General features: G+C 42.5%; 1 protein-coding gene across 6 annotated transcripts in view; it reads right to left on the reverse strand.

Moving 5' to 3' along the window:
* Positions 1-1,092: 1,092 nt before the first annotated feature.
* The window catches only part of palm2akap2 (PALM2 and AKAP2 fusion), an 89,508-nt gene continuing 66,844 nt past the window's right edge, over positions 1,093-23,756 (reverse strand). For 5 of the 6 annotated variants that reach the window (XM_019259561.2, XM_027278632.1, XM_019259558.2 and 2 more), the window contains 8 exons: positions 9,665-9,865; positions 8,990-9,355; positions 8,013-8,111; positions 7,828-7,929; positions 6,286-7,723; positions 5,914-6,092; positions 5,280-5,318; positions 1,093-4,236 (listed from right to left, as the gene is read on the reverse strand). In XM_019259561.2, coding sequence (XP_019115106.2) covers positions 4,102-4,236; positions 5,280-5,318; positions 5,914-6,092; positions 6,286-7,723; positions 7,828-7,929; positions 8,013-8,111; positions 8,990-9,355; positions 9,665-9,865 — 2,559 coding nt within the window. In that variant the 3' untranslated portion in view covers positions 1,093-4,101. The remainder of the gene's footprint in view (positions 4,237-5,279; positions 5,319-5,913; positions 6,093-6,285; positions 7,724-7,827; positions 7,930-8,012; positions 8,112-8,989; positions 9,356-9,664; positions 9,866-23,756) is intronic. The other variant, XM_019259559.2, reaches the window with a different exon arrangement.

A 23,756-nucleotide genomic window follows, 5' to 3' on the forward strand; every position in this document is an offset into this window, starting at 1 on the left:
CACCCTCCCTCCACTCCAAACAGACTGTATTAGGCTTGCTTTTTAACTTTTTTAAGATTTAAAAGAGAAAGTAAAATATGTGATGAGAACTTGCTGATACACCTGCCCAATGTGGTGTGTATATTCATGAGTGTGAATCTTTGCAACCACAGGTTTCAGTTCATGACAGAAAACAAGGAAATCAGCTGTTTGTCTGGAACACATATATTTAACCTCAACTGGTTTCCAGCTAACTTTACTGTAGAGCTTTCTCATAGCGGCCATTTTCACATGAAATTGTAGGGTCAACACAGCTAGTTTCCAATGATACAAGTTTACAAGTCAAAATCAGGTAAAAATGAGCAGTGTTCTCAGCTCCAGGACTGTCCACTTAATGTGTTCTGAATTGCATTCTGACTGAAACGTGTCAGATGAGTTCAGAAAATGACATGACTGACTTTGAAACACTGAGTGAGATGAATTAATCTCTCTCTGCTAGGGGTACAGGTGTATGTTCAGGGTGGCCTCAGCGTGTCATCGAGCCACCCTTTAGGACCGCCCAAAAAAATGGACTGGACTGAAAACTGATGAACACACTCCACATTTCAATGATATATCATTGTCTTTTCACATGTTTTCAGCAACTATTTTCCAACATATTTAATGTCTTTTGAAAGAAGTCTCAGAATTACCTTTACACAGACTTTATGGTTCTATTCCATTTATTGCAGCACAGCCTTTCCAGTGAACCAACATCACACACAGTAGCAACCTGACCACCTGTGTTTACCGCACTATTTCATGTCAAAATGTCTGCTGCGAACTGTCTATTGACTGCTTCTTCTATTACTTTAGTCTGTGAAATGCTAGAACTCAAGACGACATCTTCAAATTTCCAAAGAGAGTTTAGGATATAAAACATTGTTTTGTTTTTTTTGGCCACTTAATGACAGCAATATTCACTTTACGTGATGGTTGTTGATTCTTGAAGATCCAGTTGAGTCGGCTGCTGAAGAACAATGCGTTCATGTGCAGACAGTGAAACTGACTGTGATGGAAAAACACAAAAGAACCGGTATGTCTCGAATAATGAATGAACCACTCAGAAATCGCTTCATGTACAGGTTTTGTTTTTAATGAGAAAATATTCATAATATGTATAGTAGGTGTATAACTGTGAGCCTTAACATGTGTTATAAAATAACAAAGCAAGAGTATGAGCATTACAAGTGGTTAACATAGGAACAGAGGTTATACTGTATAATAAGATTGCATTATCACACACAGGCAGTGTGAGTCCCCACACTGAAGCTCAGACTCTTCTGCAGCTTCTGCAATAACAAGCTACCAGCATTTTAAAAATGATAAATAAATCATCTCTGCACCATGAATCCAAAGAACAAAGCATAATAATAATAATAATAATAAATCACACAAGTATATCCCCTCTGTGTATGCATGATGACTGTCTGTTACCATTTCAGAAACGTTATAGTGTACTGAATGAGAACATAAAACGATTTTGTCGTGTGTGTTTGTGTTCAGTAACAGTTTTACCATGTGCTGCTGCAGCTACAGTACAGTAGGGAAGTTGCTATAAACTAAAATCTCGCTGTGAATTAGTAGACGCTCAGCTGGCATCCAGAATAGGCCACTGTGAAACTATCGTGCATTACAAAAAGATCTGCATCTGTCATTCATCGTGAATAAAAACGTCCGTTGAGCTCACGTTTCTTCTAAAAAAATCGAATATCTCTTGCGTGGAAATACAACAGTTCAGCAAGTGCTTTTAATACTGATGTTCCTGATCTCATTTGTCCCCATAGCTCATGTAACGTCTCATAGAAAGGGACATTAGTCCTTTAAATACTTTTCTCATTTTTATATATTATTACATGTGTATTACAACAAGTACAAGGAGGATTTTCTGTAACCAATGTGGCTTTCTTTTTGTTTCGGGGCGGGGGGGTACACACAGAGGCACGAAGTCTTGGTTTTCACTTCTGGTCGGTGGAGTTAGTGGCACTGCGTTTCCCTCAGGGAGCATATTGAAAGAGATAATTAAATAAGAGATCATTTGCTAAGAGAAACTTCCTGCACTCTGGGAGGGACTGTTTCAATAAATATAAAAAAGAGAGTTTACTGTTGTCAAGGGTTAGTATGTGTCAGTTCTTTATATTTTGTGCAAGTTTACCTCAGTGTACGTGTATATTTCAGGCTGAGGATTTTAGCCAGTGAAGCTCAGTCCCTTGCTGAAGGACACTTGGAACAGGTCGTCTGTGGTTTTACAGGTAAATCTGGAATAAAATCTCAAGGCTTCAATAAACACGCCTGAAAAGTAGATATCATTTAGCTACTTTTCAGTTAAAGTGGTTCAAAAATACAGTTTCTACTGCCATGTTGACACATTTCTACTTTGAATTCTTGTTTAAAGACAGTCCTGTAGGCTCCAGGGATTCTTCTGATTGTGTTTACTATTTAATTATAGTACTATTGTATTTTATTTACTTTTTTAAGGTGAACCTGAAGCTGAAGTGAAGCTTGTTTTCTGCAAATAGAGAATCCACAGTATCACCACACTCATAGAGGCCTGTATTGCGGTAATTTTTCATTCATTTAACAAAACAGAAAATCACGTCGTCCTGCAAAGTCAAAGCTCAACAATATATTTCGTTAAAAAAAAAACAAAAAAACTGACAATCCCAAAGCCTCTTCATGAGTCTTTCTACTGATAGTCACTTGCCTTCTTCTCCCTGCTTGTCGTGTGCTTGTTTCAGGTTTAGGAAAGGAGTGTAATGTCATGCACACAATCAGTACTTCTTAAATAGACTCAACAGCGTAGGCTGACTAAAATAACAACATTCTGTTTTGGTATAACAACTTTTTTTTTTTATAAAAAGCTTTTTTTTTTTTCTCATCATTTCTCATCAAACTTTATCCTCAGCTAGCAAGGTAGAGCAGATACATGGGCCCCACTGGAATCTCAACATACATGTTCATATATCAAATACACAGTCCTACCTCAGTATAATACATGAAACGACTGCTTACATCAGAAAGCACAAGTCAACAAAGCGACGTAGCCAGCAAAGGTAAAATAAGTGATTTTTTAGAATATAAAACCCCCGACCCAGCCCTTTAATTAATACACACACTGACGCAAACATGACCCGCAGTTAGCTTCCCTCTTCCCCGTCTGTTTAAACTCCTCCTAATCGAACGCCCTGCACTTTATAGACACGAAATCACTGAAGAATAGTGTTTTATAGACTGACTCTCTATCTAATGTAGTTGTCGTATTTTCTCTAATTTCTACTGAAACTGTAGTAATACAGGATAGGAGATAAAATACATCATACATATCGTGCATCCCAACTGGTCTAAGGCAAGACGCCGACTCCCCTGCGAGTCAGCGCTTCATTTAATACAATGCTAGAAAGGAGCATGTCATACGCGTGTTATATCTGTACTGTGGTGTAATGTGGCAATGCAGCATCATCAAATCCGGAGGAAATTCCTCCTTTCTTGAACAACTTTCAGTCAGAAGTTTCTTGTCTTTTGCGTTTCTTGTCGGTAATGAAAACCTTTCCACACGTTTTTCAAGCTGATTGGGGTTATTATCAAGCACCCATTGCCAAAACCATCTGCAGTAAGTCTCAGGCAACCTGTCGAAATAAAATCTTTAGATTTCAGACAATATTTCATTAAAAAACATTACAGGTAAATGAAAAGTCCTATGAATTTTTAAGTCATTCAGCGTCTACCAACTAGTATAAACCTTCTGAACAGCGCTCTCGAACCACCGTCAAACCCTTCCAAAGTGTCTCTTGCATCACTGAACTTCTCCTCCAAGCTCACCTCACTTCAAATGTCTCTCACGTACTCAGTCACTCAACATACTGCTGCAGCCTTCAATCCTCAGGTCCACAACCACAACTGGATGCACCTCCTCTAGGAGCCCCGTCTGTCAAGTCAGCGGGTCATGTGATCATCGGAATACTATTAGTGAAATAAATACTGATTCCTTTCCCTCTCCTTCATCGTTCGCTTCTTCCTCTTCGCGTTTTTCCTTCAGTCCCTTCAACCTCCTTCTTTCCACTCTCTGTCTCTGAAAGGAGCTGTTTACTCCTCCTCCTCCTCCTCCTCCTCTTCCTCCTCTTCTTCTTCTTCCTCTCCTTCCTCGTTGGCATAGATACCAGCCTCCCACTTCCGCGCCATGTCGCTTTTCCTTCTGGTGACTCGAGTGGCCTCCAGAACCTGTCGGATACAAAACAGTCCATCAGATGCATGCACAGTTAGCTATCTACTGATGACAACTCATGCTTTTCCCAAGATCAGGGGTTACAGTGGCAACACAATCTTTAACATGGCATGCAGTGTATGTCAAAAACTGGGGGGAGCGCTTGGTTGAGCCTAAAAAGTTTTCACAACTAACAAACAAACCGAATTAAGCGCACCCACAGTGTTTGACAATAAAAAACTAAAGTAATTGAACTCAGTGTCAGGGAAAGTTTCATGCTTTCTCCATATTTTACCACCGTACCTCTCACACATGTCAAGACACACACACACACACACACACACACACACAAATACATCTATACACAGGATATATGTCTTTGTGAGCAGGAATCCAGGCTGAAGGTGGAGTAGATCGTGGAATACGCTGAACCTACTAAAGCTTCGAGCTTCTAACAATTCAGATAAGCTCATATATTTGAACCGTTGCATTGATACCTCCATATGTCCTTTAGGTTAGACAAATATCATTATATGAGGTGTTTTATCCAACATTTGCACCTTTTTACTGCTATCCAATAGTGCACATCTTTAATTAGTTTTTTTTAAAAACTGGTGCAGGTGGGGGGTCAAAGGTCACACCAAATCCACGGACAAGCACATGCAGCATCAACACCACAGAGCAAAAACAGCAAGGCAGTGAGACAACAAGCAGACCTGGGATCAGATATAAAACTTCCTTCACACAATCCATCTAGCCTAGGGTTTCAAAGAAAAATAATACACTCCCGTCTATAATTTCTGCACTGGTTTCACATTCGGGAGTTGGCGTTTCTCTGACTGTTGACTCGCCTACGATGCTGTGGAGGATTAGAAAGTGACAGTGCCAGTGGAAATCTCCACTCTCACGGCACTTGTTCTTAGTTGAACTGAAATAACCCCCGATCAAAACAAATGTCTTCACCTTACGGAAACAGTCCAAATATACTCAGGAGTGTATTACTTTAGTCCCCTTTAGTCTGACCCAGGTCTGTCAGTAAGTCAATGGAGTGAACAGGTACCTCTGTGGTTACCTCGTTAGCCAGCAACAAACGGGCATACTGACCGACCAGCAGGAGAGAAGCAACAGTACACATAGTCAGCACATGTGATGTCGTCATGGATATATAATAAGATCAACAACAACCCTTCAGACTGTTTAAGGTACATTAGTTCAATATCTTGGTGCTCATGAATTAAGAAACTAGTTTTTTTTTCAACGTGAAAGCATTTCAGTTTAGTCTGACAAAAGCCTGACGACAGTAGTGTGGAATTAGAAGGACGTGGTCAGACAAGATTGGAAGTGTAAGTAATGATGGACAAAAATCCCCATGTGTGTGTGCCCCTACTTTCAGTTTCATTTCCTGCTTCAGCTGGGAAATTCCCCTTGGTGTTGTACACTATTTGCTAATGCCAATGCTAATGTTGACATTAACACATCCCACTGAACCACAAGAGTCAAACGAGTACGTCATGTGTGATAAGCTGGGATCGTGTCTCTGATGCTCTTTTTTGTTGATGTGGTTTGGTCAGAAGTCTGTTTGTGTTGTTCTGTTTTTTTTATTATTTAGCACCGATCAACAAACGAGTGGGTTACACTAGCTGTAATGTCATGTGATGGATGCAAACTTAGCTTCACCAGGTTTAAATACTTACACTGTTGTCCTCCAGTTTCTCCCTCCTCTTCACCTTGTGTGTTTCATAGTCCTCCATCAGTGTCTGCATGAAGTTTTTGGGTCGCGATCCTCCAGAGTCCTCGCTGCCGGCGTCAGACAGGGCTCCTTCTGAGGGTGAAGGTGAGACGGGTGGCGCAGGTCGGACCTTCTCGATCTTTCCTGCACGGAAAAACAGGTGGAGTTAGACATCGCACAGTTTGTTGTGTTGCTCTTCAGAAGCAGGTTTATTGCTCTTTCAACTGACTTCACACAAAAGACGACTGACTGACAATGGCATCCCTAGAGCCACGCTGCAGCATGGCTAGAAAAACAACCCCATACATCCATCAGTGAGGAAAAAGTACTGACTAACCTGGTGCAGTCCTTGCTGATAGTGTGAGTCTGGCTGGCAGGCTGTTGCTCTTCATCTTATCTGCTGGGGAAATGGTAGTTTGCCGCATCCCCGTCCTCACGTGACCATGGCCGCTCGGGCGGACGATCACAACAGGCACTGTCTCCCTCTGTTTCTTCAGCTCTTCCTCCCTCTGCTGAGCTGCACGGATCTCCTCCTCGATCATCGACAAAGTCCGCTGCTTCTTGGAGCGCAGGCGGAACGGCCCGCTGGCTGGCTCCACTTCAGGAGCTCGTGTTGCTTCCGCCGTGCTGCGCAGCTCTGCCGCCTCTGAGTATTTGCTGAAGTAGCTGAACTCTGGTTTCTCCGGGCTAGGAGGAGAAGGGGGACGGTACACTGGAGTTGGCCTGGGAACTGGAGCTGTAGCAGGGGTCGGAGCCGGAGCTGGAGCCGGGGCAGATGAGGCGAGTGCTCTGGCGTAAGAGGACTGGATTTTGATCCTGGGGCCTCCATCTCTTGGCCTCTGTGGTGGCGAGATGGGCTGTGAAGGAGGCGGAGAAGGTGTCTGGAGGTGTGGCTGCTGTGCTGGACTGGAGGGCTGCTGCTGCTGAGCCTGTTGTGACTCTGAAGGTTTCTCTTGGGAAAAGACTCTCACGTCTGGCCGTGTTTCTGGCTGAGGGGACAGGTTGGATGGAGCAGGACTGGAGGACACAGGTGATTGGAGACTGGGAGGTCCAGCAGAAGACACAGGAGAGGACGAAACTGGCACTGGGCTACTTGTGGAAGCTGAGGATGGAGACACAGGGGCGCTCAGCTGCGAAGAATTCAAGTCAGATGGCTGCCACTCGTCTCCATTCTGAGATGCTAGGGCATTTTGGATGGCGTTTTGGACAAGTACCCCCGCATGGTACTCCAGCTCATCTTCTGTTGGACTTCCAATGGTCTGCCCATTGACTGGCGTGGTGGGCTGAGGAGTAGGCGGTGACACCGGGGTAAGTGGCAACGGGGTAGGTGGTAGCGAAGCCCCGCTGTCGGAAACATTATCCAAGCTAAACACAGTAGTGTCCTGAGAGCGGACAGATAGCTCGTCTAATCCTGAGTCAGACTCCTCGGGGTGAAAAGATGGATGGAAGCGACCCTTGCCTTCTTCCTCCTCACGCAGGATTGTCATAACAGCTCGTGCGCAGGTGAATTCTTCTGCCAGAGCTTCATCAGACCAGGTCACGCGGCCCTCTCCAGTTTCTGCAACAATGTCACTGCTCCCCTGGCTGCCCTTGATTGTGAATTTCGAAAAGGGTTTGGCGGAGTATATGTGGGGAGCCACGTCCCTCTTGGTCGCCTCCCCTTGCAGAAACTGCTTCCTGGCAGACGAGAAGTCGATCTGCTCCTCCATGATGTCCACCTTCCTGCTTGCATCTGGTTCAAAGGTCACCATTGTGGGAGGACCTGACATCTGTGGCTGCAAAAAGAGACATTTAAAGATAAGACATTTAGAGATATTTAAAGAAAGGGGAGAACTTAAGGTGAGACCGAAAACAAGCACTCAGTGTGTATGTGTGTTACCTGTGTGTATGGGTAAGTATGATTCTGTTTTTGCTGTTTTCTCTCCTGGTATTTCTTGAGAGACTCAAGCTGCTCTGCATCCAGCTGTTCTTCCAAAGGAACCTTGAATAAACCAACCACTCAGTCAGTCTGTCAGCAAGTCAGCGGAGTTCAAACTCAAAAACAAAGATTGAATCTGAAGCTACCTCCTGAGGGGGGTTCCACCAGCGTTGGGCGATACCAGGGTTTTTCTTCACTGCCTGGTCTTTGATCAGCTCCTGACGCTCACGCTCTAGCTCCTGAACCTGATGCAGAGAACAAACCAGGACAAGAAGAGAAGAGAAAAGGATATGGATATGCATTCCCAATCATTTTCCATTTGCGTTAGCTTTTCATGACATATTAGTTAACAACTGAAAGTGACCATGACATGCATTCTTTACACCACTCTGCCTAGAAGTTGTAATACTCTTGAGTAAGCCATGTTATACCCAGCTGCTCTAAAGGAGGATCATAAACAGTGTGATTCCATTTTCCAGAGAATCTGCAAGAACAGTAAATGTGACCACAGCTGCCCTTTTGGGCACTGCACATTGTGTCATGTGCTACTTATGGTTTATTTATGACACACTTTCAATTTCAAATTGCTTCGTTGTGTTAGTAGAAGCTGAGATATATATATATATAAAACTTTATATAAAATCCTGTTTATGAAGAAAATACAAACAAATATAACTTAAATCGGTATGGTGAAACATTATTTATGTGCAGTTTTCTTTTCATTTTCATATTTTTCAGATTGCTGAGGCTGGATTCTTAACATCCCCCTAGAGACTCAAGACTTTCAGTCACATATGACTGGATGAATGAATACAATTTTGAATTTTTGAAGTCTTATTTTGCTTATCAAGAAAAAATATCCATCAAAGTTCAGCAGTATTAATGCTATAAGCATGCATTTGAATCTAAAACGTGTGTAGGGTTTAATGGCAAGTAGCAGTGTCGTTGCTATTCTCTTGCATCACCCTCTCTTTTCTAACATGAACTACGGTGGCCATAAAACACCGTCTATCTTGAGCCGGTGTTCAGTTTGTCTGTCTCTAGACTTGCTGTGCTGTTTTTGTTATTGTGTCTGAACACTGAACATCTGTTACAGCTGACATATTATCTAACGGCCGTTTACCTCCTCTGTGGGTCGTCTCCTCGTCACCCTGACAACCTGCTGCTCCTCTCCAGGAGTGAAGAGTTTCGCTGGCCGTCTCTCCTCCTGAAACGCTCTCAGCTCAAACTTCGGCCCGCTGCGGCCCGACTCCTCTCCTTGCACGTGCCCGTTGGTCTTCACGGCAGAATCCTCCTGGTGGAAGAACGTGGTTTGTCTCGGCCCCTCCACCATGACTGATTGGTGATTGACGGGAGAGGATGCTGACATGCAGATGGAAGGAGAGTTTCCGTCGATGCTGATGGATCTGATGTGTTCTGATGGAGAAGAGTTTCCATTGGTGGGTGTTTCTGAGGCGGCGTCCAAAACCTGGTCCAAGTAGCGGATCTCCTGTAAACACAGCAGATAATAAAACTGGTGTCATGTATGAAACAGTTGTTTTATCACAGTAAAAGTCAGTAAATATAGGCAGAGGCACCCCTGCATGACATTTCTGGACATCACAGTAAACCCAAAGGTTTGCATTTTCTATAAAAAAATTTGTTTTTACACAAACTTTATTTTAAAACAGACAAAAAGAAAAGTGACAGGAAATACAGAAAACAACTCCCACTCAGCCTAAAATAAATCTGGTGTTTGGTTTTAATCTTTGCTCCTTTCCAGAGGAAATAAAAGAGGAAACAAAACATTTGCTCGTACCTGCACCACCTCATTGTCGATTGCACTGTGGGTTCTGTTACTGGGGCTATTGAGGCAGCCATGCTGGATCTGCTGGCTCTCCAGTTCCATGGTTGCAGGCCTGTCAGTGATAACGCTGACCGATTCCTGGAAACTGACGCTCTTCAGGGCTCGCTCTTTTGGAAGTGTGTCACTGACATCCTCGGCTGCCCGCCACGATTTCTGCGCCAACAAACAAATGACACGAGATTCAGAGATGCTGTACATCGTATTATCACTTTCATAATGAACAATATTTGCTCGAATGGGAATTAAAAAAAGATAAGATGGTAAACACACACAGACACACGTGATACATAAATCTGTCTGTCTGCATTGCAGTACTACAGTGTGTTAAGTTAAACCTCTGCAGCAGCAGGAGTGTGTTCTGACTGGTTCCCACCACTAGGGGACATCAACTCCCATGCTGCTGCTTTATGACAGACCAGAAACATAGCAATCTTCCAGAGTGCTGTTTCTTCACAGTTCTGTGGATGAATCTGGATGATGAATAATCCTAATAAACTCTTCCTGCGTAGCAGTCCATTCAAACCGTTTTTTTCATCACTTGATTAAAGATCTGAATCTGATGATCCTACCTGGCATCATTTGACACTTTTAACATAATAATTTTCAAGGGAGTCAACAAAGGTGCCTTAGGTTCTGCAGCTTTAAAGACATTTCACGTTTTACAGCCTCCGTATTTGCTCTGTTACACACACACACGCACTCCCTCTATCTTCCCTGCAGCCTTAGCTGTTCACAGAGCAGTTTCACTGGCTCAAGGCCACATCATCAGTAGTTGTTATGGAAGAGAGAGAATATGTTTACCAAAACCCAAATTTCCCTGCCGAGTCGGTCCCCCAGCCTGTAGAAACTAATAATAAGAGATAGATGCTAAAATGTAATGAAATGACATCTGTCAGATTTGTCACAAACAGAGGTGACTTCATTTTGTAAAAAGAGGAAGCGTCTCATCCAATGATGTGTAATACTGACGAATAACAGTTAACACACTTTTATATCATCACTGAGGAGATTGCAACACCCGTATGAAGCAATAATCACCAAACCTGTGACCTTCCGTCTTTCTGAACCACCCGTCCCACACATTCCAGACCCGCCATTAGCAAGAAGCTACGTTTACACTGTCCTGTCTTTACAGACCTTTGTGTACAAATAATGGCTTCCTATTTTACTGCCTTGCGTCCATTACACCTCTATTCCAAGGATGTGTTTACCTCCGTGAGGAGTTGATGACCACCGTCTTTGTAACATGTGAGAGTGTGTGCGGGGGGGGATTTTATGAGGATCACTTTAGTGAATTGGAACACTGTTCAGTTCAAGCACACACGGCCATAATAAGGAGGTCTTTGCTTTTAACCTTCTCAGACACACCACCAGCAGCCATTTAACCATCAGCCTGAGGCGTTTCTGCAGAATTTGATTTCAGTCAGACTTGGCATCAACGTGAAGAGGGCGGCCTAGCCTTAAATCTAGATTATTTCCCTTCCCTCCCTTTCGGTTTTCTCGGTCGCCGTCCCCTCTTCCGCTGAATCCCCTCTCTCCCAATTTACTGCTCTTCTTTTGTGTCCTTTCCTTCCTCTCTTGCTTCCTCTGTTCTCTCTCTGTGGTCAGTGAAGTCAAAAGCCTTCTCTCATGTATCCTCCTCACCCCTGCCTTCAGTCCTCTCTCCTCCCTCCTATTCTCATGTCTCTTGTTTCTACTGAGAGGGGAAAAAAAGAATTTCGCTGAGGGCAATTTTGGTGACCCGTCTGGCTCAGTCACATGCGAATTCCTCACTTAATACTGTCTCATGAAGTATATATATCAGAAAAAACACGTCCTCTTAAAGAAATATCACACAAATTTCCAATAAAAGGCTAGTTGTGATTAAATCCGGGACATTATAATTTAAAATAATACAATAATACTACAAGTGATACAGAAAATCAACCTATAAACCATAATACCAATTAAAAAGACAGAAAAAAAGAACATATCAGTGCATGTAGTTTGACTGACAGGCTATCAATGCATGGACGTGGGAAGTAGAGGAGACTCGGGCATAATAAAAACCACAAGTTAAACTAATAAAGATTACTGTATATGTGTAGTGCACTAGTATTTGTCGTAGAAGAGGTTTGACTTTGTTTCTATTCATTGTTTATGATTAATATGTTGGAAACAACCTCATTTCTACTTCTAGAGTTCAAGGTCGAGAGACCCAGAGAGTTCAACTCAGCCGGCTACAACCAGAACACATAGGGTTACTGCTTTACCGCCACTATCCAGTGACACATGTAGGCCAGCAGGATGTGTGATTTGATTTGGCAATTAGAGCTTGTTCAAATTGTTTTGAGGTTTGGCAGAGGACTACTTTAATACTGTTTTGTACTGTACTCCCCTCAGAGAGTTAGGGTTAGAAATAGAGGTCATGCATATGGACTGAAGTGGACACACTAAAACAAAAACCGATCATGTGATCATGAAGCCTGATGTAATTTCTACAATCCAGATTTTTTCAGTCTATGAGCTGTGCAACAGACTTGAGTCTCACATAAATGGGTCCATCGCTGGTTGAATGAGCATTGGTAGATCTACGTATATGCTTGTTTCCTGTTTGAAATACACGTCCAGATGCTGTCTCGCTTCTGCTTCCTCTCCTTGCAGTTTTCAAGGATTAGTCATTGCTAGACCTACACTGTATATAAATGATCTTTACCGTTCAAATGAATGCAGGAACAATGAATCAATAGGCTGTGAAGCTGTACTTAGGGGCAGTAGTGATTTAGGATAAATCAATAAAGCATGCTCGCAATGACAACGCTATAACAAAGTCGCCAAGCAGGTGTAGTGTTCATCATGTCAACTAGTTTAATTTTTTTGTTTAATTGTTGCTAATTAACACAAACACAAAGTGCACCTGTGTGTTTTTTTTCTTTCATCTCCAAGTCAAATGATTTTTCACCCTGTTAATGATATTAGCCACCATGTGAGGACCATATGTCACACACATACAAGGTCATCTGTCTTGTTAAATTTTGCCAAGACATTGTATATACTGTATGTGTGTGTGTATGTGCAGAAATGTGTGTGTGTGTGTGTGTCCAGCAGGCAGGACAGTACAGAGGGGGAGGATATCCTGTTACTGCCTCAGGAAAACAGTACTACAGTAGAGGAATGTCTCATATGCAATGCTATTCTGCTACACACACACACCCACACACACACCGAAAGGAGTGTGTAGGAGACTGCGCAGCAGAGCATGGTGGTGTGAGCGTGTTATTTCAAGTGTGTGTACTTGTATAGGAGGTGTGTATTCACGTGTGTGTTGCTGACTCTCACTGAGGTGAGCTGACATTCCAGGCATAACTGGCTGTCCTCAAGGCTCAGACTCTAATACTTGTGATGAGGGACACAGTACACCCTACCTGAGCATGATTGTTTGAATGTCTGAAAGCATCAGAATTATGTGTGTTATTATATTGAGGTAAATATTAGCATGTAACTACGCACAAATGTCTTTGTAACACCCACATGAATGTGAAACATAAGTGTTCACAGTCACAGCAGTCACATCCTCCACCACCATGATGTGTCAGCTAGCAGGGTTTGTGGTTTTCCAAAATAGGACAAAAAAGTTCAGGAAAATCCTACAAAGCGAGGTCATTTTTTTTAGCAGACTTCCTAATTTATGGATCTGTTTTAAGGGCGAGGACGTGGCTTTAGAGTGTTAAATTTGTCTTAAATTCAATTTTGGGTGTGGATTATGGGATTATTATAGGATTATGTTGGTAAGGGAGATTTAGGGTTAGGTTTTAGGCAGAAAGTTTAGATCATAGTGAAGATTAAGACACGACTTTATGGCTTGGATTTGGTGTTAAAGCTAAGATTAAGTGGATCAAATCTAGAGTCTAGTTCCCCCTTTTATATTAACCCAGGAGCACAGGTTAAAGTTAGAATGTGACTGGGAGTGTTAAGGTTATTATTATATGGGTGGGTGTCAATGAATTCACTGGAAAGTGGAAACAAGTTTAGTAATATAGTCAAAAGTTGATCTGAGTCAGCTAACTATGTTCTGTTGAATTGCTGTGTCATTCTCTGCCTGTCGCCATTCCCATCACATCTGGAAATGATTACGCTCTGACTCTGATACACAAAACACACAAACATACACACTGGGCTGCATGCCTGAGACCCTCGGAGGGGGGTTTCTAAGCTAGAATGCATTTACCAGAATATGAATCCTCCCTGACTGGAAGTAAACACTTTCCGTCTCTGTCTTTCAATTTCTCTTCGTCTCCACATAGTTTTCGTGCCTTTAGTATCGTGTCATCTAGCTTCTATCGGCACACACATGAACACACACACACACACTAAGCTCCTGTGTAACCCGGTGCAGTCAGCGTTCCTGGCTCTGTTTCCTGGCTTAATATGATCCTGTGTAGTAACCGGAGCCTGGTGCTGCTTTAGCCCTGGTGTTCATGTCCAGGCAGCCTGGATTGATGAACCCAAGCCAAACAGCACTATCCAGGACAGTCGAATAAGCGTGATGATACATCGCTGACAAACTAAGCAAGTGGCTACTTTGACACATAGCCTGGGAAGTGTTTTGGTCAGCAGGCAGACAGACAGGTGGGCTTGGGTGAGCGAGCAAACAGCTGGCATAAACATCAGGCCAGAGACCCAGCGGGGTCCTCGGGACACAGTGTGAAGAGCCCAAAGTGTGCACTCGATTCTCACAATGTCATACTGTAACATCTGGACAAGCCTTTACAAACACAACACCAGAATCTCAACTTTTGACACAGATACTTCATTTTAAAAATATGACATCTGTTTGGCTGTTTGCTGAGCAGCCATCTACTCTCGTCAAAACAGAATAATCTCACTTATAATACAGAAACCTTGAATAGTACAACACAACTGTCTTACAACTCTCCAAAGTAAAACACAGTACTCACCTGCCGCTCTGACAAGTGTCTCAGCTGTAGATCTGTCTATTTTAGTGATATCTGTAAATCCATGGTGTAATTTTTAAAAGAAAATTTCCTTTAGTTTTGTAATATTAAAATAATTTCTACCACGTATCTGCCTCCTTTCAGTAAACTTTATCTGTTTTTCCTATTTTGCTCTGTTCACTTCAGCCTCGGTCCGTCCTGTTCCAGATAGTGGGAGTGCCGGACTTTTCCCTAGCCAAGCCTTTTCCTCTTCTTCTTCTCCTCCTTTTCCTCCCCTCCCGTCTCTTTCCTCTCCTCCACAAAGCCTCTCCTTTCTGAGTAACATTCCTGCCGGCCGCTCGGTAAGCTGTGATGTCATGGGCTAAGTGTGTGTGTGTGTGTGTGTGTGTGTGTGTGTGTGTGCGTGTGTTTCTTCCAGATGCCCTCCCGCACAAAGACCCCGTCTGTGCAGGCCCTCATACAAACACACACACACACTAAAAACATCCACCCTGTGGCTCCCCACTCCTCCCTTCCTGTGTGAGACCAAACCCTCTCTTTCCTCGGTGTGTACATCGCTCGCACACTTTCCCTTTAACCTACAGCTCCTGTCAGAGCTGAGGGAGGTAGGCAGGGGGGCGGTGATGAAGACATGATGACTGAGGAAAGAGGGAGGCGGTGATAAGGAAGGTAATGATATTTTCTTCTGTCATCATCAGTACGGTACTGTTGACTCAGGCCCACATGGAGGCTTTTTTAATCAAAAATAATACCTGCTGCCTCATCCTGCCTTAAAACCCTCAAAGTATTTAATTATTATGGCTTTTGGCTGAGAGCAGGCTGCTTTTAACTATGTCCCACCTTGACTTGACCTTAGCTTTAAACTATCATCAGCTTCACTGCCAAAAAAAAAATCACATTTTTACATCTCAGGGTCACTTTGAGGCTACTCATCTGTACTGGTATGTGTGCATGTGTGTATGTGTGTACCTGTTGGGTCATAGGATCAGGCCAGTGGAAACCAGAGCTTGACCAGAGTCATGGTTCACTTTCTCTGCTCACAAACACTGGAAACACTTTCTTCAAATTTACAGGCTCAATTAGCAATATTGCGCTGGCCGCTGCTAAATGATGTAGGATGGGCGCTGCAGGCGAGGTAACTGCATTTCAGCAGTTACTGCGACAAAGATTCATTTTTTTTAAATAAAAGGCCAAATAAGCAAGCGACAAAGCAGTTTTACCACGGCGGTTGACACAGTGATATATTACCTCTTCTCTGGGCATTACTTTTGCTCTGATTAGCTTCTTCCCTCCTCTCTACTGCGAAAGGTTGACCTTGTGTCGATGACAAAAAAACCGAACAAGGTGTTAAGACGCATGGAGGGAGAGCACAAGCACTATAAATTAATGAATGTCTTATTTTGAATATCTAGTACGGAAGCCCTAAAGGGTCATACATACATACATTTTATTCCACCCGTTTTCCCGTGATAACGAGATAATTAATTCGAGATCTCGAGAAAACAAAACGATAGTCTAGTGTATTAAATCATTGCAGGAAACATCATTTAGTGTAGCAATGTCAGAGGAGCAGGAGAATATCGATCACCGCATCACATATCTCTTCAATCGAGGACTGACACAGGCTGAAATAGCTTTATGCCTTGCTATAGATAATTAGTGTGCGTCATCTGAGAAGATGGCTAGCAAGGCTTTAGCTCTATCGGAGGCACAATCTAACTGAGCCTGATGTCGTCATAAATACCCTGAAAATCTGACTCTGTATTTCAAACTCAGTAATTGTTTGAAATGTTTTGAGACAAAACAAGAACCTCTGACATTGCTACACTAAATGATGTTTCCTGCAATGATTTAATACACTAGACTATCGTTTTGTTTTCTCGAGATCTCGAATTAATTATCTCGTTATCACGGGAAAACGGGTGGAATAAAATGTATGTATGACCCTTTAGGGCTTCCGTAATCAAGGCTGATATATCACCATTCATTTGATTAAAGTGAAATAAAACATACTTTTGAAACACGTTTTGCATGACCTCTACAAAGCAGCAGTTTTCCTAACTTTAGATTTAATGCCCCTGTCAATATCCATCTGTTTGAAAACTGACTGAAATCAGGGGAGTGTGTTGAGAAGAAGCAGGGTGGTCCAGAGGTCAGAGAGGTTATCTCTCAAACTAACGCGTGCCCACCGGCAGCTGGGCATCCTGTCAGAGTGTGGCGGACAGTCTGACAAAAAAAACATGGAACATTTGAACAGCCCGTGTTTTAAAAATGACAAATCAAGTTCTTGGTGAGTTCCCGGGCCAGAAATAACTCACATGATGAAGAGAAATCGGTCACCGAAAAAATTGGGACAGTAACCCAATTATTGCACATGTGCTGGGGGAGTTCAGCTCCTGCATGTGTTGTAACACACAAAGAGACCTGTGATGGTCATTATGCTGGCGCTGGTGATTTATAAGAGGAAAGAGCTAACGAGTCCGGTAATGGACAAGCTGTGAATGATGAAAAGAGATATTGTTTTGAATATGAAAAGACACGCTGAGGAGGACGACAGGAACATATGTGACGGTTTATTCATGCGCGCGTGTCTACGTGTGACCGCATGCATCTGGGTCAACGCTATCCCGGTCGATAGACAGCAGTGCCCGCAGCAGTCTTACGTCAACGCAGTTGATCGTGATTGATCAACGAATGACACACTTACACTGCAGTATGGCGATATGATGTGCGACCACAGATCGCAGGAGGCTTTACTCATACGGTAAGAAACTCAAAAACGTGATCAACATGTAACTCACACTCACTTTTAGTTATTAGGTCGTGTCCTGCATGGCTCCAGGGTATACAGTGTGTCTGCGTGGGTGGGTTGCATCAATTTAAATCAGTAATTTTGCTGACACTAACTATCCTCAGGGAAGCTTTTGAATAAGTTAAATTAATGAGTTAATCATACCAAGCATACAAATAGACAGAAAAGAGCTTATGCCTCTGTGTTTGATATTTAAAATATAGGTTTTCGGGCAGAGTACTCCACTTGAGTGTTAATTTAGCACAGTCAAATATTCACAAGGCCAAAATGAGATGAAAGTTAAAAGTAGGTGCTGTATAATTAATAAAGAGGTTCACTTCACTAAAGGTAGTGAACGCCTTACAAGAAATGATCTTTTTTGAATGTAAATAAAACAGAATAGTTTAACAATGCTAAAATGAAGCACGGTTCTGTATCAGCAGGGTATATTTTCCTCTTTAAATGCATTCAAAAACTGATTTGGATGGATATTTAAGAGACATTGATCACTGGATGGAATGGTTCATGATGATGTCTGACTAGAGGAAGAGAGTGTTAGTTATTTTATTGTACTATTGAGATTTTCCAGGCTGTGAATCCAATTAGAAAGCACATAAAAGCTGCTACGCCCTTTTAAATCCTTCAGTTATTTTTAAAAAAAACATTCAAGTCTTGCTGCATGATGAAGACAGTGACAATACATTTAAAGATGAAATAAAAACTAATGATACTGCAAAGGAAAGGAACGTTGGATAAAAGCCTATCACGGCCTGCAGCTCACATCTAAACAGGAAACCAGGAAGCTGCGCTTACTTGTATCCATGGAAATTGCCCTTCAACGCAGGAAATACACCAAAAAAGTAGAGGCCACCTGCATTAGTCTGAAGCACACGGACAATCACAGGCCACTGACAGCATGCTGTGGGGTTCACTGGGGTCAACATTTGGCTAAATAAATAGTCAAGACAACAACCAGAATAGACACAAACACTTTCAAGCTGAAATATGTTGGAGCTGGCTTGAGCTAATGGATGAAAAAGATGTCCACAAACTCACTCGAGGACTTCTGGGAAGTAAACTTCACAGCCGAGCAGCACAGTATCAGTAAGCGTACGATCCATCCTTCTTTAAGAAGCACTAGCACAATAAGGTTTGTGCCAACTGTGTGCACGAGCACAGTGACGGCATATTGCAGCACTGCAAAAGAATAATAATGAAGGCGATTTTCACCTACCCACTGCCAGAGAGCCTGAAACAACAACCAGACTGAAATCATGTTAAGAAGCCTTTGGAGCTCCGAGTGTTACAGAGGAATGCACCACATGTCTGGACTCATGGCAACTATTTGTGTCCCTTTTTTCCCCCCCAAGTCTCTCATGACACCATTTAAGCCCAATCCAGACCCCCCTAAGACCCTTTCATGAAACGACAACAAAGGGTCCCGACGGGCGCTTCAGTGAGACTCTCAAGCCTGAATACTAATGCTACACGCACACACATAGATGCTCACAGATGGAGGGGCTGTTCTTGAGCGGAAAAGGTCTGTAGTCAGAGAGTGTGACTGCTTGTGTGCACAAGCTCTCAGGACAGAGAGCCAGATTAAGACTCTGAGCACAAGTACAGGACTATCTGGGACAAAAACGCAGCGTAGCAGCAGTAACACTGAACAGTCATCCATTATGGGTTACATCTTGGGCTGACTAAAAGCACCAAGTGTACGCACTGCTTTTTTTTTGACCGGGGCCCAGATTTGTGCGTATAACAATATTTCATACTGTGAAAGTAAAACAGTCTGTGCTTTGCTGGGCTCGTTACCCAGCGAAATGGTGCACTGGTGTGTGTATTATGTGACGGCTAATGCACAGTCAGTGAGTCGCTGTTGCAAAGTTTGACTCTGAACAGCCTCATGTGGCAACAATTACAGTTTAATGGACATGACACCGCGGCTAATTAGTGACTGAACATCATCTTACAAGTAATTTAAATGACGTCTGTCAGGATGAGCCAAGAAACAGCTACAAAGCGATGCAGTGTAATTAGTTAATTTGATTAGCATCGATCAACAAAATGAATCAGACATGTTAAATGATGAGTAATAGGGTTAGATATTACACAGGCCTGCAGAGCTGTGACTATTAAACATAGCTTAATAAATATAATATTCAAACATCAACATCAAATGACCCTGTCACACACTTTTATGTGAAAATATGCCTTCATGTAGGTATATTAGAAAGGATTTATGGGTAAAAAAGGTCACATTAAAACCTGACCTTAGTTATTTACTGCTATATTCTACCGCAGCTTTGTTGAACATACCTCCCTCTGTCATGTTACCTGTGATTCTCCACTTACAGCAGGAAGAAGAACATGCAAAGACAAAAAGGACAAAGCTATCAGGACACAGACAGATTGCCAATTACTTTTTGTTCCCTTCTCTTCCTTCCCTCAGCCCTCCTTGGTTATGTAAGAGTCCAGCTCTCTCCTGCTGTTAATCCAGCAGGACGCAGCACTTGCTGTCAACTATCATTCCCTCGGTTTCATATCACATCGCACATAAACACCACAGCATTTCAGTGACCACAACTATTTCAATACACCGCCCTTTAAAAGGTCCAGTGTGTCAGATTTAGGGGGCTCTATTTAGAGACTTTGTTAGAAATGGAATATAATGCACATAAGTATGTTTTCTTTAGTGTATAATCACCTAAAGAAATTAGGTAGGGTTTTTGTGTTTTTTCGTGTGTTTTACATTAGGACAGAGAGGGTGATGCAAAGGGATTGCAATCAGCGACCACACCACTAGATGCCCCTAAATCCTACTCACTGGTCCTTTAAATATACAGTGTAATGACTGATGGCTCCAGTCTTACAGAACATCTCATAGTTCAACTTCCTAAACATCCAAACGAGTCTGTTTACTGTAAGTAATCCCAGAAGTGAAACTGAGAGACAAACATGAGCCTCCATGGAATGAGATAACAAATCAGAAATAACAACAGGAAGATTGTGCAGGAAATAAGATGAGGACAGACACATAATAAATCTTCACTTGGGGGGCGGGGGCATGGATGGCTGAATTTGAGAGGATGTCGTTGTTCTTGTTTCTATGTGTGTGTGTGTGTGTGTGTGTGTGTGTGTCAGGAAAAAGCCACAGAGCATATAATTCTAATCCTTTCCCAGCGTGAATCAGCCCGTTTCAGTACTTTGTCCCACAGGACTCTCTGTGCAGAGACCACACAAAGAGGGTAACCAGCTAACGGGCTGATGGTGTGGCTAGAGGTTCTGAGTCAAATTATACATGGTCGGAGAAGCTGACACGCAAGCTTCCTTTAGTGGATTTGATCTGGAGTTCCGAAAAAGGACAGTAGCTTCACACAGAAGTTAGGAAACGGTGTATAGCCTTAATAAATGAGTAATAAGTGGCGTCATCAGTGAATCACATGTGACTATGGGCGCCACCCAGAACCGTTGACGCTGCGATACAAACACTCACTAGGATAGCAGCTATCTATGTTTAGAAAGCTTGACCCCCTCCTCCCAGAAGAAAAACACACCCCAGCATGATAGCTAATTAGTTTAGCTTGCTGGTGCTAAATGTTATTGAGTGGATAACACAATTCGGCAAATGCGTCTCTTTTAGATTGCAAGTCAGAAGCTAAATTGAAATTGATAAACCGACCAACCTGTCAAACACAAGATACAAATCGCCTTTTTACTCAAACTATACAGCTATTATGCAAAGACAACATAACTAATATGATGACCTTATCGAGAATGGTGTCTGACCTTATTTCCTCAGCATGAGTTAATTGAACATGTAACAGATTTCTATAAATGACATCCCGTCCATATGTTTTGATGCTGCATGGCTATGTTAAGAACAAAATCCTGTGCTTTTATTTTGAAGTGGATTTTTTATGCCGCGGAGTACCGTCTGTTCACAAGCCTTGTAATGTTAATAGACACCCACCAAACTGCACCATCTTTTCATTAAATAAATTTGAGAAGTTGAAAATTTTCCTCAATTTGGGTCACGGCCAGGGACGGACTGGCCGGGGGGGGGCGGGGGTTGTTTTTGTTTTGTGTTGTTGGGCTGCTCTGGTCCAAAATGCCAGGGCGATTTTTTGTCCCAGTCCGCCCATGGTCACGGCTTGTCCTTTAGGGGTGATGGTGGGTCCCGAAGCCAGACCAGTTGAGAACCACTGCTATAGCTCACACATAAAGATCTATAGCATTAGCTTATTGGCAACCTTCAGGCAGACCATATAAGAGAGTGGACCTCTTCCCAGTGTTGGTTTGTAGCATTAACTAGCTCTGCTTTGCCTCACAGTGAGAAGAGCAGTGTGTTAATCACCTGTCTATTTCAGGAAAGTAGCTCATTAGCCTGCAGTATTTAGACAGAGGAAGGAGGCTTCACACAGGAAGAACACAGCCTCGTGACAACAAACATGTCCAAGCCTGATGATTACAGTATTTCCCACCTTTTTAGTGCTATTTTATGTGGTTTCAAAGGAATATCATCTGAAATGTAGCAGCAACCACTCCGTGGGTGAAAATGAAGATATGTCTACGTATTTTTAGAAGACAAACACACAACTGGAGAGAGTCAGAACGACATGACCTGAAATAAGATCGGCTGAGGAGCTTTAAATTGAATTCATTCCTGTCTCTGCTTGTGTAAATGTTATTAAGACATCAAATATTTTCGACTGATTCTTTCCCAGTAAATCCCCAAACTGCACTTCATCAAAATGATTCAAATCAAATACATGAGAAAATCTTCCAGTGACTTAGTTCAGCCCCAGATGAGCGGTTTAAGGAAAAATCCCCTCGGATTCTGCTGAACTGTCTGTGTCGTTCACAACATTCCTGGAGTTATTTCGTGATGAAGTGTTGTAATTTACTGTTTGGTTTTCCATCTTTCATTCCAACCACCTTATCTACCCCAGTTCAGTTTGTACTTGTATTCTCCTATCAACCTTTCAACAACCTGTGGGAACATCCTTGAACTTATTTTATCCAGATGAGTTTTTTAAAAAATCGAGAGTGAGGGCTGCACCACTGAGGTCTACTATATTTTTCAATCCTTCCTATTTTGTTCCAAATGAAGATTTTTCTTGAGGCAAGGGGAACTGATCGTAGATAAATGGATCATGTCCTTGATGCATTGAGAGTTGTGAGTGATCTGTTGTGACACCTTTTGGTTAGTTGGTTGATTGGTAGGTTGGTCAATAAGGTTTTGTCCAGCCAAACTGCTAACTGTTCAAACTTTATGAATCAATAACATTATCGGTGCTGTGACCTGACTTCTAACTTGAAAGATGTAAGTTTTGTCATGTTTTATGTTGTTTTAGTGTTCATTTTCTTGTTTAGATAGTTGAACTTGTCTACAGCATGTTGCACGGTTAAATGGATACTCCCTTTTTGACCATAAATCAAAATTCTTGAACCCTTGATGAGAACAGTTACCCAAAATGACCTCACTTCCTTAAACTGCCCTGACTTCGTAGGTCCACAGCTTGGCCAGACTTTCAGAAGGATAAGAAACGACAACACCCACACAGACGATGGCGCCCCTCGAGCTCCACTCACACATGTGGTTAACACCTAAAGCCTCAAATGGTATTCTGACATTCCAGTCTAAAGCTGGAATGTGATAAAGAGACTTCTGCAGCTTTTCACCACCAAAACACAGCACTGTTATGAGATCAAACCCTTAGACATTAGAGGTCAGCCTCTCCCTAGACTCCCCAGAGTTACAGATTAAGATGTGCTTTAGCGTTTAATCAATCGTTCTTGTTTATTGTAAATTGTCGTGGGGAAAAAAATGATTCAGCTCATCGATTCTTTCAGGGGACAAACCTAATGTAGTTCTAAAAGTTAGAAATGTTCAGTTCAAAGGCAGTTTTCTTTCTTCTCTTGATTACTGTATGCATTTTTGGGCTACATTTTTCACTGTCTGTTTGTGCATCTCTGCTGTAAACACAGTATTTATGCTAGCAGGTGGTTTGTGCTTTTGCTTTGTGTTGCATGAATGACTTCAGTTGCACGGTACAACAATAGTCGGTGGATGTTGTGGACAATAGTGGGTGGTGGAGGTTGTATAATGGTGGCCATCACATGGCTGGGTCGTATTGTTGCATTTCCTGCATCCCTTCAGTTCTCTTCCTCTGTGGAACACGAATACCGAAACACTGGACAAAATACTTTTCGAAGATGGAATGTGACAAAAAGAATGACTCTTTGACCTTGTTTGGTGTTTCATTCAAATATTTTTCATTCACCATCATTTTTCAAAGTGACATGAATTCTCAAT

This window comes from Larimichthys crocea, chromosome IV (genome assembly GCF_000972845.2).
Source record: "Larimichthys crocea isolate SSNF chromosome IV, L_crocea_2.0, whole genome shotgun sequence".
Classification (NCBI taxonomy): domain Eukaryota; kingdom Metazoa; phylum Chordata; class Actinopteri; family Sciaenidae; genus Larimichthys; species Larimichthys crocea.